At 38.5% G+C, this 16,613-nt stretch overlaps 1 protein-coding gene across 4 annotated transcripts in view; it reads right to left on the bottom strand.

Moving 5' to 3' along the window:
• The window catches only part of LOC133641730 (synaptotagmin-7-like), a 136,709-nt gene that overhangs the window by 43,612 nt on the left and 76,484 nt on the right, over positions 1 to 16,613 (bottom strand). For all 4 annotated transcript variants that reach the window (XM_062035678.1, XM_062035677.1, XM_062035676.1 and 1 more), the window contains 2 exons: positions 9,710 to 9,812; positions 1,403 to 1,670 (listed from right to left, as the gene is read on the bottom strand). In XM_062035678.1, coding sequence (XP_061891662.1) covers positions 1,403 to 1,670; positions 9,710 to 9,812 — 371 coding nt within the window. The remainder of the gene's footprint in view (positions 1 to 1,402; positions 1,671 to 9,709; positions 9,813 to 16,613) is intronic.

Here is a 16,613-nt window from a genome sequence, read left to right on the forward strand (position 1 = left end):
AAGCAGGGGCGTCCATGAAAATGACGGCGTTTAGATGGCAGCATATGTTGTTCCAAAAGCTGTATGTACCTTTCAGCATTAATGGTGCCTGCACAGATGTGTAAGTTACCCATGCCTTGGGCACTCATGCACCCCCATACCATCACACATGCTGGCTTTTGAACTTTGCGTCGATAACAGTCTGGATGGTTCGCTTCCCCTTTGGTCCGGATGACACAATGTCGAATATTTCCAAAAATAATCTGAAGTGTGGACTCATCAGACCACAGAACACTTTTCCACTCTGCATGAGTCCATCTTAGATGATCTCGGGCCCAGAGAAGCCGGATGTTGTTGATAAATGGCTTTGGCTTTGCATAGTAGAGCTTTAACTTGCACTTACAGATGTAGCGACCAACTGTATTTAGTGACAGTGGTTTTCTGAAGTGTTCCTGAGCCCATGTGGTGATATCCTTTACAGATTGATGTCGGTTTTTGATACAGTGCCGTCTGAGGGATGGAAGGTCACGGTCATTCAATGTTGGTTTCCGGCCATGCCGCTTACGTGGAGTGATTTCTCCAGATTCTCTGAACCTTTTGATGATATTATGGAGCGTAGATGTTGAAATCCCTAAATTTCTTGCAATTGCACTTTGAGAAACGTTGTTATTAAACTGTTTGACTATTTGCTCACGCAGTTGTGGACAAAGTGGTGTACCTCGCCCCATCCTTTCTAGTGAAAGACTGAGCATTTTGTGGGAAGCTGTTTTTATACCCAATCATGGCACCCACCTGTTCCCAATTAGCCTGCACACCTGTGGGATGTTCCAAATAAGTGTTTGATGAGCATTCCTCAACTTTATCTGTATTTATTGCCACCTTTCCCAACTTCTTTGTCACGTGTTGCTGGCATCAAATTCTAAAGTTAATGATTATTTGCAAAACCAAAAAAATGTTTATCAGTTTGAACATGAAATATGTTGTCTTTGTAGCATATTCAACTGAATATGGCTTGAAAATGATTTGCAAATCATTGTATTCCGTTTATAATTACATCTAACACAATTTCCCAACTCATATGGAAACGGGGTTTGTATATAATGATAAATGGGTTATACTTGTATAGCGCTTTTCTACCTTCAAGGTACTCAAAGCGCTTTGACACTATTTCCACATTCACACACATTCACACACTGATGGCGGGAGCTGCCCTGCAAGGCGCTAACCAGCAGCCATCAGGAGCAAGGGTGAAGTGTCTTGCCCAAGGACACAACAGACGTGATTAGTATGGTAGAAGGTGGGGATTGAACCCCAGTAACCAGCAACCCTCCGATTGCTGGCACGGCCACTCTACCAACTTCGCCACGCCGTCCCCCGACGTATATTTCAAAAGTAAAATAGTTTGAAGGGAAATGACACCAACCTTCAAACAAGAAGGTTTCATTCCAGTGGGGGTTGAGGTTCTTCCTCTTGACCTTGGTTTCCAGTTTGTGCTTTTTATCAGGCAGCAGGTAGATTTTAACGAAGGGATCCGAGGTACCGGAAAAGTCCTTGGCTGGTAGCTCCTGGCCCCTGAGAACTTTGACTGTGAGGGTTGTGTTCTGGAAGCTGTAGCCTATGCTGAACTGGATACGGCCCAGCTTCTCACTGATAGGACCCTCGCCATCGTCATCCTCCGAACCTGGAGACAGCTACAGTGGCAACGAGTGCAGTCACATTAAAAATGAAAACATGCCATAGCAGCACAAAAGTTCAGGCAGAGGGCCGACACTCAACGGAGTAAGAATGTGTGCGCATGATCCGCGGAAACTTTGCAAGGAGAGGGATTTAGCTGCAGTTGCCTCACATTTTACTAAGTAGAAGCTCAAAGTCAGAGATTGGTGTGACATTAAGCGGACTGACAAGAGTTTCATTTCCTTACTAATGTTCTTAAAAGGCGGAAGGTGCTCAGATTAAAGATTGTGGACCACCATTCCCTTTCACATACACTCTGGCTGCTTTATCGCTGCTGTGCACTAAAAGGCCACTATCTGATTAACGCAGGATATGGGTAAGGAAAGCGCAACGAGACAAACAGTCGCAAAGAGAGACAGAGAGTGTGGCATTGTCTACATTTAGACAGAGAGTCAAGGTGGTAGAATTCAAGGTTCAGCAGTAATTTCAGCAGTCTTATTTAGTCCTTCATTTTATTTCCTGTGGCTGTCTTTATTGCCACTGTAACTTACATTTCTACTTTCCTTTTTATATTAGATTTTCCAGCAAATGGTAATCAAATTAATTACAATTAAAATTACCCTTATAGACAGTGAAATGTGGCAGGTCTGATGTTCGTTTTTTCTTTAAATCTTAAAGGGGAACTGCACTTATTTGGGAATTTTGTTCACAATCATTATGACAAACAAGAAAACAAACTTTTTTTTTCCCGCTTTCTAACATTTAAAAATCGTCTCGTTCTTGGTAGCTAGTGAAGTGAATTAATTCACTCATATTATGTTCTACATATGGCAGTGGTTCTTAACCTGGGTTCGATCGAACTCTAGGGGTTCGGTGAGTCGGGCTCAGGGGTTCGGCGGAGGTCAAGACACACCCGACTCATCGTGTAAATAAAAACTTCTCCCTATCAACGTATTAAGGATACGACAACAGCAGAAGTCAGACTGATTTGCAAGTGTGTAATTTGTTGTGAGTTTATGCACTGTGTTGGTTTTGTTGTTTGAACAAGGTGATGTTCATGCATGCTTCATTTTGTGCACCAGTAAAAACAACATGGTAACACTTTAGTATGGGGAACATATTCACCATTAATTAGTTGCTTATTAACATGCAAATTAGTAACATATTGGCTCTTAACTAGTCATTATTATGTACTTATTAATGCCTTATTCGGCATTGCCTTATTATAACCCTAACCTTCTAACCCTGGCCCTAACCCTCTAAATTAAGTCTTTGTTACTTAGGATTTGTTCCCCATACTAAAGTGTTACCAAAAACATATAACTTTGTTTTGAATTTGAAAAAAAGGAGGGTTCGGTGAATGCACATATGAAACTGGTGGGGTTCGGTACCTCCAACAAGGTTAAGAACCACTGACATATGGTGAATGTTTATATTCACCTTGGAGAAAGCAAACCCCCGAGTTTAATTAAATAGTGGTATTTCAGTTTGAGCACATAATAAGATAAGGCCCCTTAGTTTGACATTCGCAGGTGGATTGGATCACTTCCCGTAGGAAAAAGGGCCCTAATTGGGACTTCAGAATGCAAAAGGGATAACCATATCCTTGAGAAAAGCCTACCTGTCAAGCTCAAATCTAACATTTGAGTTATGACTTGAAGCAGTTGTTTTCCTGACACTACGCAGGAACATCTCCTTACATGGTCAGGTTGTGCTATCCTGACTTAGCACACACCCAGACAGGGAAAGAAGGAATATATAACGGATGGTTTGGCTTCTCCAGGTTAGGAGTCCTCCATTTTTGATCTGAGTTCCTCCAGGTACTGCAGACCTGTTTAATGAGGCTCGCTTGTAATAAAGCAACGTTTTGTTCATATATATATATATACATGTTTTGTTGTATATATATTAGGGGTGTAACGGTACATGTATTTGTATTGAACCGTTTCGGTACGGGGGTTTCGGTTCGGTTCGGAGGTGTACCGAACGAGTTTCCACACGAACATATTAAGTAGCGCCTAAGCTAAAGTCTTAACAAGCTGCTCCGCTTCGTTGCCTCTGTCTCTGTCAGTACTCTGCAGCATGCAGCATTGTCCCACGCACACAACCATCTGATTGGTTACACGCAGAGTGGTAACAGCCAATCAGCAGTGCGTAGTCAGAGCGCATGTAGTCTGCTCCAGTGTCATGATGAGCAGGTAGGTGTTTAGCAGGTAAGCATCAGGCTGCGGACTCTCCCCAAATTATAATAAACACCACCCAGTCAACTACTAGTAACATCACTATGAGCCCGTTGACCTTCTAGAAATATAAACTGCAGCTCAGCTTGCTTGCAGTCCTGGCTTGAGGTGAAGGCTAATTAGCTTTTAGCGTAATGTTAGCTCATTTTGCGGTGAGTGTGTGTGTGTGTGTGTGTGTGTGTGTGTGTGTGTGTGTGTGTGTGTGTGTGTGTGTGTGTGTGTGTGTGTGTGTGTGTGTGTGTGTGTGTGTGTGTGTGTGTGTGTGTGTGTGTGTGTGTGTGTGTGTGTGTGTGTGTGTGTGTGTGCGTGTGTGTGCATGCGTGCGTGTGTGTGTTATGGACAGCAAAGCCCTGTCTGTCTGTTATTTCACTTTACCTTTTTCTGTGTTGATTGAGCTGTGTTGAAGCAGCAAAAAAGGATGTTAAATGAAGAGTTTCTGTCTCTGATAGTTGATATAATAATGTAAGTGCATCATTAAGCCTACATGAACTCCATGGTGTTCAGGGATGAATAGTCTCTCCTATTGCTATTATACTATTTTTTTTTAGCTATAGTTACATTAATCATTAGTAATGGAGCAGCCTAGTTTTGAATGGCAGGGTCCCTGCTGTCACATGTTGATAAAAATATAACATTTACATGATAAAAATCAACTACAGGCTTCCCAAATGCTGTAATAAATGAAGCATGATGAGTTGACTTGAAACTGTTTAATGTTGCACTTTTTATATGTAGAAGAAAAGTTTTGTCATTTTATTTAATCTGAGCAACAACTTGAGGCAGTTTAATGTTGATTAACGTGGGCAGAATTATTATAGTGTTCCCAATGTTAAGGATAAAGCCATTGTTTACAAATTTGGTAAATAAATAACCAAAAAATGTATATGTTGTTGTTTTCTTACTGTACCGACAATGAACCGAACCGTGACCTCTAAACCGAGGTACGTACCGAACTGAAATTTTTGTGTACGTTACACCCCTAATATAAATATATATATATATATATATATATATATATATATATATATATATATATATATATATATATATATATATATATATATATATATATATATATATACACTACCGTTCAAAAGTTTGGGGTCACATGTAAATGTCCTTATTTTTGAAGGAAAAGCACTGTACTTTTCAATGAAGATAACTTTAAACTAGTCTTAACTTGAAAGAAATACACTCTATACATTGCTAATGTGGTAAATGACTATTCTAGCTGCAAATGTCTGCTTTTTGGTGCAATATCTACATAGGTGTATAGAGGCCCATTTCCAGCAACTATCACTCCAGTGTTCTGATGGTACAATGTGTTTGCTCATTGACTCAGAAGGCTAATTGATGATTAGAAAACCCTTGTGCAATCATGTTCACACATCTGAAAACAGTTTAGCTCGTTACAGAAGCTACAAAACTGACCTTCCTTTGAGCAGATTGAGTTTCTGGAGCATCACATTTGTGGGGTCAATTAAACGCTTAAAATGGCCAGAAAAAGAGAACTTTCATCTGAAACTCGACAGTCTCTTCTTGTTCTTAGAAATGAAGGCTATTCCACAAAATTGTTTGGGTGACCCCAAACGTTTGAACAGTAGTGTATGTAATTATTTTTTTAAAGTAATTTGCCCGACACTGCAAATATTAGCTTTTTTTTGCTCAGACCTTTACTTAACTGAAAAAGTGGGGTGCCCCGACATATGCTACGCATGTCCTTTAATATTTTACCAAAATGGAATATCAGCATTGTACTAACTTGTAGGTTTTGCATAGTACTCCATGTTTTACTACGTATTTGCGATTACAAAAACTACACTATTGATTTGGAGATACAACCCTCAGTTAGTAGAAGTACCTGTATCGTATTAGAACAGTGGTTCTTAACCTGGGTTCAATCGAACCCTAGGGGTTCGGTGAGCCGGCCTCAGGGGTTCGGCGGACCCTCCGCCGCGGAGGTCGAGACACACCCGACTCGTCGTGTAAATAAAAACTTCTCCCTATCGGCTTATTAGGGATACGGCAACAGCAGAAGTCACACTGATTTGCAGGTGTGTAATTTGTTGTGAGTTCATGCACTGTGTTGGTTTTGTTCTTTGAACAAGGTGATGTTCTTGGATGGTTCATGTTGTGCACCGGTAAAAAAACACAACTTTGTCTTGAATTTGAAAAAAAATATATATATATATTTTTCACTAAAGAAGGGTTCGGTGAATGCGCATATGAAACTGGTGGGGTTCAGTACCTCCAACAAGGTTAAGAACCACTGTATTAGAATATAGATAAGACAAGTCATTAAATGTGTTCTATATCAGCTTTGGCTTCCTATTCCAATCTGCTGAAGAAGTATTATCAAATCTATTTCATTGTACATCTTAGGTAATACTTAGTAATGGTTGTTAAAAGCTGTTGCAAATGGCATTGTGTCGTCTATTTGGTGAGTTGCAATGAGAACAAACTGTTTAAAGTTGCAATAAATAAAGATCAGACAAAAAATAAATTATTTGTGCCTAGCTATGCATAATAACTCATTGTTTAGATTAATAAAATTGAGTTTAAAAAAGAGCTGAAAGGATGTCTTAGGTTTACTCAGCCATCATTGATCATAGCTCACTATAAGACTGAGACATCATGTAAAGCAGTGTTTTTCAACCTTTTTTGAGCCAAGGCACATTTTTTTGCGTTGAAAAAATGCGGAGGCACACCACCAGCAGAAATCATTAAAAAACGAAACTCAGTTGACAGTAAAAAGTCGTTGTCGCAATTGTTGGATATTACTTTAAAGCATAACCAAACATGCATCAATATAGCTCTTGTCTCAAAGTAGGTGTACAGTCACCAACTGTCACGTCACGCCCTGACTTATTTTGAGTTTTTTGCTGTTTTCCTGTGTGTAGTGTTTTAGTTCTTGTCTTGCGCTCCTATTTTGGTAGCTTTTTCTCTTCTTTTTTTTTGGTATTTTCCTGTAGCAGTTTCGTGTCTTCCTTTGAGCGATATTTCCCCGCATCTACTTTATTTTATCAGTCAAGAATATTTCAGTTGTTTTTATCCTTCTTTGTGGGGTCATTGTTGATTGTCATGTCATGTTCAGATGCACTTTGTGGACGACGTCTTTGCTCCACAGTAAGTCTTTGCTGTTGTCCAGCATTCTGTTTTTGTTTACTTTTTTACCAGTTCAGTTTTAGTTTCGTTCTGCACAGCCTTCCCTAAGCTTCAATGCCTTTTTTTAGCGGCACTCACCTTTGTTCGGTGAGTCGGGCTCAGGGGTTCGGCGGAGGTCAGAACACACCTGACTCATCGTGTAAATAAAAACTTCTCCCTATCGGCGTATTACGGATACGGCAACAGCAGAAGTCAGACTGATTTGCAGGTGTGTAATTTGTTGTGAGTTTATGCACTGTTTTGGTTTTGTTGTTTGAACAAGGTGATGTTCATGCACTGTTCATTTTGTGCACCAGTAATAAAAACATGGTAACACTTTAGTATGGGGAACATATTCACCATTAATTAGTTACTTATTAACATGCAAATTAGTAACATATTGGCTCTTAACTAGTCATTATTAAGTACTTATTAATGCCTTATTCGGCATGGCCTTATTATAACCCTAACCCTCTAACCCTGGCCCTAACCCTCTAACCCTAACCCGAACCCTAACCCTAACCAAATAACTTTAAATTAAGTCTTTGTTACTTAGAATATGTTCCCCATACTAAAGTGTTACCAAAAACACATAATAACTTTGTCTTGAATTAGAAAAAAAAGGAGGGTTCGATGAATGCGCATATAAAACTGGTGGGGTTTGGTACCTCCAACAAGGTTAAGAACCACTGGTTTAAGCATTAGACACCTTTTTACCTGCACGCTGCCTCCCGCCGTTTCCGACATCTACAAAGCAATTAGCTACCGGCTGCCACCTACTGATATGGAAGAGTATTACACGGTTACTCTGCCGAGGTCTAGACAGCACCGACACTCAACAGCAACACATCATTTGCAGACTATAATTACTGCTTTGCAAAAAATATCTTAAACCCAAATAGGTGAAACTACACACCAGACTGCATCTCACGGCACATTAGTGGTTGAACAACACTGATGTAAAGAATGCATTAGAGGCCTACTGAAAGCCACTACTAGCGACCACGCAGTCTGATAGTTTATATATGATGAAATCTTAACATTGCAACACATGCCAATACGGCCGGGTTAACTTATAAAGTGCAATATCCGGCTGAAAACGTCTTGGTATGATGACGTTTGCGCATGACGTCACGGATTGAGCCGAAGTATTGGGACACCATTGTGTCCCAATACAAACAGCTCTGTTTTCATCGCAAAATTCCACAGTATTCTGGACATCTGTGTTGGTGAATCTTTTGCAATTTGTTTAATGAACAATTGAGACAGCAAAGAAGAAAGCTGTAGGTGGGATCGGTGTATTAGCGGCTGGCTGCAGCAACACAGCCAGGAGGACTTTGACTTGGATAGCAGACGCGCTACCGTTAGTACAGCTTTGAATTCCAAACATTTGATCGCTTGCCCGTACGTGCGTGCCGCTATGTGCATGTCACGTACGTAACTTTGGGGAAATATATGTTTCTTGCCGACTCTGATGGCGGCCGGGGTGTCGTCGAAAGCCACAATGCCGTCCGCCGCCGCGCCGCTGTCCTCACCGGTGTCTGGGTTGACTTCCTCCGTCTCTGGGCCGCCGACCGCACCGATGATCGTGGTGAAGTCCTCCGTCGCGCCGTCGATCGCTGGAACGCAGGTGAGCACGGGTGGTGATGAGCCGATGAGGGCTGGCGTAAGTGGAGAGCTAATGTTTTTAGCATAGCTCTGTCGAGGTCCCGTAGCTAAGTTAGCTTCAATGGCGTCATTAGCAACAGCATTGCTCGGTTTCGCCAGGCGGGACAGCATTAACCGTGTGGTTACAGGTCCAGGGTTTAGTTCAGTGTCTCCTGATAGTAGAAGTAATAGTAGTATTGTTGATCTTCGGTCTATCCTTGCAGTCAGGGGCATGTTTCTTCTGTTTCTATCCGCAGTTAAGCACGATGCTATCACGTTAGCTCCGAAGCTAAAGTGCTTCGCCGATGTATTGTCGTGGAGATAAAAGTCACTGTGAATGTCCATTTCGCGTTCTTGACTCACTTTCAAGAGGATATAGTATCCGAGGTGGTTTAAAATACAAATCCGTGATCCACAATAGAAAAAGCAGAAAGTGTGGAATCCAATGAGCCCTTGTACTTAAGTTACGGTCAGATCGAATAAAGATACATCCTGGCGTCCTGCACTGCACTCTAATCCTTCACTCTCACTTTCCTCATCCACAAATCTTTCATCCTCGCTCAAATTAATGGGGTAATCGTTGCTTTCTCGGTCCGAATCGCTCTCGCTGTTGGTGGCAATGATTGTAAACAATGTGCAGATGTGAGGCGCTCCACAACCTGTGACGTCACGCTACTTACGGTACAGCCAAGGCTTTTTTATCAGCGACCAAAAGTTGCGAACTTTATCGTCGATGTTCTCTACTAAATCCTTTCAGCAAAAATATGGCCATATTGCAAAATGATCAAGTATGACACATAGAATGGACCCGCTATCCCCGTTTAAATAAGAACATTTCATTTCAGTAGGCCTTTAAGATTTGCTATGGAAATCCATTAACATTTAGATGACTCTAATTGATTTAAACATGTGTTGTTATCGGGCTCCAGTTTCTTAAAGCTATAAAAGGACAACTAACCTAGCAAGCTGTAAAACTTCAGAAGCTGCTGCTGAAATGTTATTTATTTGGATGACAATGTTCTTACCATCACCATGTCTCCAGTGAGAGAGTTGGCCAGGTCAGTTACGGAGGAGTGGCCGTCAGCATCAGGGGGTTGGCCTTTGGGGCTGTTGGCTGGCTTGTTACCCCTGGAAGCACAAACACACATTTACCAAGAGGACAGGACAGCCTCCACTCCAGAAAGAGAGAAAATCCGAGCACACGTTGGAGTCCAACCTACACCTGTTTGGCACATGAAAACTGCCTATCAGAAACATCCAATTTGGTCCAAGTTTTTCTTTGGATAGATGTCACTTCAAAGGCGATTATTATTTCTCTAAATGTCCTATTAACATGGGCCAGATCGGGATCTGCCAAGAAATACACAGATAAACAGCAGGGACCAAATTTGAGGACATTTTGATGCAGAGGGTTGTGTTTGGTGGAACTTTGAATCTGAAAGGTATGCAGAATGTGGCAAACATCCATATCTCCAACAAGAAAGTGTCCTCCAGCAACATAAAAGAGAAATTCTAAATTAATTGGCCAACCATGAAATCCATTGGGGGGCAATGACAGTACGCCCACATATAAATGACATGTACTAACCCCCGTTTCCATATGAGTTGGGAAATTGTGTTACGGATTACAATGATTTGCAAATCATTGTAATCCGTTTATATTTACATCTAACACAATTTCCCAACTCATATGGAAACGGGGGTTTGTATAAGCAACACAACGTGACAAAGAACACAGAGGACAAACATGTATAGCAACATTGACAAGACTAGACGTTTGACAGGACAGTTGATGTTTTGTGTCGTGTTTATTTAAAGTCCCTATCACCAGTAAGAAAATATGAATATAAACATGAAAAAAACAAGCAAATATCTCCCATGAATGTTTTGTTCCTTCACAGGAGGATTGTTGAAAACACAAGAAATACTTGAAGTTCGTACAGCATGAAAACAAGACGGCGTACTGAATGAAAACAAAACAAAAAGACAATCAATAAGATATGAAACTAAAGAAAGAACATAATAGAAGAATAAAATCCAAAAGTCCTGGTCGATGCAGTATGGCACATTAGAAAACACTCCATAGATGAAACACTGTTGGGCAATAAATGAACAATAGAGAAGAGAAGAAGCACACAGAGGAAAAAAATGAGAGTAAAATCAAACAAGAGGAGGCTGAAAGTTGCAGACACAAAGTTGACAGAAATCATAAAGATTGTAGATAAGATAGACGGTCCAACAGGTAATGTAAGAAAGAGGAAAGCAAGCAAAGAACCATTTATCTGTACAGAAGAGATAACGAGTATTAATAGTATGAACAGTGAGGTCACAAAAACCGAAAGCAAAAACAGAGAGTGAGATCGTTACAAAGAACAGCACATTAGATAGAAAAAAATAGAGCTGCAAGAAAAGATAGGGAGTGAAGGAAGGAAAGCCTGGAAACACAAGAAAGACTTAGTTGGTCAGTCTGATAAGTATCAACGAAGAAGTTACAAAAAGAAAGAGTTCTAAACAAATAACCTATCCAACAGTAGACAAAGAGAAAGGCATGCTGAAAGAGAGAAGAGAACAGTGAGGAAACTAAAAGGACAAATACAATTGACTACCAGCAAAAAAGAGAACAAAAATGTTGATCAAGATAAATGATAATGGGGTTCTAGAAAAGGGAAATAAGTGTGGATACACTAAAAACAATTTGGGAAGACAAATGATACATACTTTTGCTAGGAACATGGGAAATGCCCGTTTAGAGTGTTACAAAAGAGGGTGTTGCTTGAGATAAAGTAATGCAAACTTTACAATCCAACCGGATTTCCCAAACATTTGGCAACACTCTAAACGTGAGGACTGGGGGTCACAGGGGCCAAAGCACAGACGGGCATTGGCTACATGTGCATATAAGACATATGCACGTAGTTGTCACTGGAAAGGGAGGACAATGCCTTGGACAGGCAGGAGGAAACAAGGAGCCTATAAACAAGTCTGTCTCTCTGGCCAGCATCTGCCAACTTTGATCCATTGATGTTTCGTGGCGTGTTGGGATTGTTTGGGACGCCAAAATTCCGAGATGTCGGATGTAATAGTTTTGCTGAGGACAAAGACAGAACTGGGGGGGGGGGATATACTGACAAAAAGACAGACGGATAAAGCGAGCAAACAGGACAGGCAAACAAACACAATCACTTCAACCAGCAAATGATTAAGGATCGAGGGGGGAGGGCTGGGGGTGGGGTTGGGATGGGGGCGTTGACTATCTCCAGGAGATAAGGGAATATTAATCAATTGCCATTACAGTGGAACCTTGTTTTACGAACCCCTCGTAACTCTTTGACGAACGAACCGCAGACCGAATACACATTTGCTTTGGTGTACAAACCTTGTCTCAGTGCACGAATTATCCATCCACCCATTTTAGGCCTGCAGGGCAGCCAACAATATGAAGTAGATTTCATTTTTGTGTTATTCCTAATAATTTCAGCAACTTGGCTATTAATGTTAAGGAGTTTTGCGATTTCAAACTGTGAGTGCACCACCGGGCTAGCGACAATGTGTGCGTCAGGGACAGTTCAGCTATTTTGGCATTGTCATCAAATACAAAGTTGATCCAGCGCCCATTTGTTTGATATAAAGTACTGTATTGCCCTTTATATTGTGTTCAAAACTGTCAAAACTCGTGATTAATCACAAAAAATATTGCATTAATCAGTAACGCAATCAGATTAAACATGCAATTTATTTTGACCATACAAGCTTTTATCTTAACCGCTTTACTGTCAGTGATCAGATCAATGCATACGTCAGTACAAAAATGAGTGAGGAGACTCAGACAGACAGGCAAATTTCACTGCAAAATACAGCCTGAAAAAGCTCTAGCTAAAACAGTTTTCCATTTTTGTGCATATAAATGACATGCATTCAAGAAAAACCTTTAAAAACGTACCTGGATGACATTCTGATGATAAAATTGCATGTGTGTACAAATATCAGGGTGTGTATTATTCAGGATTAATCCAAAGTTCGTAGAGTGAATCATTTGATTTAAAAAAAAAATATTTATTTGAGAGCCCGAGTTAAAAGTCTATAAACGTTTACTAAAATATGGACTTTTGTCAAGGGTGGAACCCATTATTCATGTTTACATAGTTTCTTATGAAGAAAATTGCTTCAATATACAAACGCTTCTATGTACAAAACCGTGTATAAGTGCCAATTAAGTTCGTAAATCAAGGCTCCACTGTAGTTGTATTAGTTTGCAAGGGAGGTCATTCCATTTCCTTCAGACAATTTAAATTATACATGCGAGGAATCATTTGTGATTAATCATGATTAATCCAAAGTCCATAGAGGGAATCATCTGATTTTTAACAAATATTCATTTGAGAGCCTCAGTTAAAAGTATATAAGTGTTTACTAAAACATGGACTTGTGTCAAGGGTGGAACCCACTATTTATGTTTACATAGTGTCTTATGAAGTAGTTTGCTTCAATATACAAACTTTTCTATTTACAAACCATGTATAAGTGCCAATTAAGTTCGTAAATCGAGGCTCCACTGTAGTTGTATTAGTTTGCAAGGGAGGTCATTCCATTTCCTTTAGACAATTTCAATTATGTAAGCGAAGAATCATTTATGATTAATCATGATTAATCCAAAGTCCATAGAGGGAATCATCTGATTTTTAACAAATATTCATTTGAGAGCCTGAGTTAAAAGTCTATAAACGTTTACTAAAATATGGACTTTTCTCAAGTGTGGTACCCAGTATTTTTGTTTACATAGTTTCTTATGAAGTAATTTACTTCAATATACAAACTTTTCTATTTAAAACCATGTATAAGTGCCAATTAGTTCGTAAATCGAGGCTCCACTGTAGTTGTATTAGTTTGCAAGGGAGGTCATTCCATTTACTTTAGACAATTTCAATTATGCGAGCGAGGAATCATTTGTGATTAATCATGATTAATCCAAAGTCCATAGAGTGAATCATCTGATTTTAAAAAAATATTCATTTGAGAGCCCGAGTTAAGTCTATAAATGTTTACTAAAATATGGACTTTTGTCAAGGGTGCAACCCACTATTCATGTTTACATAGTTAAGAATCTGCTTCAATATACACACTTTTCTATTTACAAACCACGTACAAGTGCCAATTAAGGTTGTAAATCGAGGCTTCACTGTAGTTGTATTAGTTTGTAAGGGAGGTCATTATATTTCCTTTAGACAATTTCAATTATGCAAGCGAGGAATAATTTATGATTAATCATGATTAATCAAAAGTCTATAGAATGAATCATCTGATTTTTTTAAAAATATTTATTTAAGAGCCCCTGTTAAAAGTCTATAAACGTTTACTAAAACTTGGACTTTTGTCAAGGGTGCAACCCACTATTCATGTTTACATAGTTAAGAATGTGCTTCAATATACAAACGTTTGTATTTACAAACCATGTATTAGTGCCAATTAAGTTCGTAAATCGAGGCTCAATTGTAGTTATATTAGTTTACAAGAGAGGTCATTATATTTCCTTTAGACATTTTCAATTACGCAAGCGACAAATCATTTATGATTAATCCAAAGTCCATAGAGTGAATCATCTGATTTTTTTTAAATATTCATTTGAGATCCCAAGTTAAAAGTCTATAAACGTTTACTAAAATATGGACTTTTGTCAAGGGTGCAACCCACTATTCATGTTTATATAGTTGAGAATTTGCTTCAATGTACAAACCTTTATACTTACAAACCATGTGTAAGTGCCAATTAAGTTCGTAAATCGAGGCTCCACTGTAGTTGTATTAGTTTGTAAGGGAGGCCATTCCATTTCCTTTAGACAATTTCAATTATGCAAGCGAGGAATCATTTATGATTAATCACGATTAATCCAAAGTCTATAGAGTGAATCATCTGTTGTTGTTTTTTTATATTTATTTGAGAGCCCGAGTTAAAAGTCTATAAACGTTTACTAAAATATGGACTTTTGTCAAGGGTGCAACCCACTATTCATGTTTACATAGTTAAGAATCTGCTTCAATATACACACTTTTCTATTTACAAACCACATACAAGTGCCAATTAAGGTTGTAAATCGAGGCTCCACTGTAGTTGTATTAGTTTGCAAGGGAGGTCATTATATTTCCTTTAGACAATTTCAATTATGCAAGCGAGGAATAATTTATGATTAATCATGATTAATCCAAAGTCTATAGAGTGAATCATCTGATTTTTTAAAAAATATTTATTTAAGAGCCCCAGTTTAAAGTCTATAAACGTTTACTAAAATATGGACTTTTGTCAAGGGTGCAACCCACTATTCATGTTTACATAGTTAAGAATGTGCTTCAATAAACAAACTGTTGTATTTACAAACCATGTATTAGTGCCAATTAAGTTCGTAAATCGAGGCTCCACTGTAGTTGTATTAGTTTGCAAGGGAGGTCATTCCATTTTCTTTAAACATTTTCAATTATGCAAGCGACGAATCATTTATGATTAATCCAAAGTCCATAGAGTGAATCATCTGATTTTTTTAAAATATTCATTTGAGATCCCTAGTTAAAAGTCTATAAACGTTTACTAAAATATGGACTTTTTTCAAGGGTGGAACCCACTATTCATGTTTATATAGTTGAGAATTTGCTTCAATGTACAAACTTTTCTATTTACAAACCATGTATAAGTGCCAATTAAGTTCGTAAATCGAGGCTCCACTGTAGTTGTATTAGTTTGCAAGGGAGGTCATTCCATTTGCTTTAGACGATTTCAATTAGGCAAGCGAGGAATCATTTATGATTAATCATGATTAATCCAAAGTCAGTAGAGTGAATCATCTGATTTTTATCAAATATTCACTTGAGAGCCCGAGTTAAAAGTCTATAAACGTTTACTAAAATATGGACTTTTTTCAAGGGTGCAACCCACTATTCATGTTTACATAATTAATAATTTGCTTCAATATACAAACTTTTGTATTTACAAACCATGTATAAGTGCCAAGTAAGTTCGTAAATTGAGGCTCCACTGTAGTTGTATTAGTTTGCAAGGGAGGTCATTATATTTGCTTTAGACAATTTCAATTATGCGAGCGAGGAATAATTTGTGATTAATCATGATTAATCCTAAGTCAGTAGAGTGAATCATCTGATTTTTAACAAATATTCACTTGAGAGCCCGAGTTAAAAGTCTATAAACATTTACTAAAATATGGACTTTTGTCAAGGGTGGAACACACTATTTATGTTTACATAGTGTCTTATGAAGTAATTTGTTTCAATATACAAACTTTTCTGTTTACAAACCACGTATAAGTGTCAATTAAGTTCGTACATCGAGGCTCCACTGTAGTTGTATTAGTTTGCAAGGGAGGTCATTCCATTTGCTTTAGACAATTTCATTTATGCAAGCGAGGAATCATTTGTGATTAATCATGATTAATCCAAAGTCTATAGAGTGAATCATGTGATTTTTAACAAATATTCACTTGAGAGCCCGAGTTAAAAGTCTATAAACGTTTACTAAAATATGGACTTTTGTCTAGGGTGCAACCCACTATTTATGTTTACATAGTGTCTTATGAAGTAATTTGCTTCAATATACAAACTTTTCTATGTACAAACCATGTATAAGTGCCAATTAAGTTCGTAAATCGAGGCTTCACTGTAGTTGTATTAGTTTGCAAGGGAGGTCATTCCTTTTTTTTTTTTTTAGACAATTTCAATTATGAGAGCGAGGAATAATTTGTGATTAATCATGATTAATCCAAAGTCTATAGAGTGAATCATCTGATTTTTAACAAATATTCACTTGAGAGCCCGAGTTAAAAGTCTATAAACGTTTACTAAAACATGGACTTTTGTCAAGGGTGGTACCCACTATTCATGTTTACATAGTTAAGAATGTGCTTCAATATACAAACTTTTGTATTTACAA

This window comes from Entelurus aequoreus, linkage group LG24, assembly GCF_033978785.1.
Source record: "Entelurus aequoreus isolate RoL-2023_Sb linkage group LG24, RoL_Eaeq_v1.1, whole genome shotgun sequence".
NCBI classification, from domain to species: Eukaryota; Metazoa; Chordata; class Actinopteri; order Syngnathiformes; family Syngnathidae; genus Entelurus; species Entelurus aequoreus.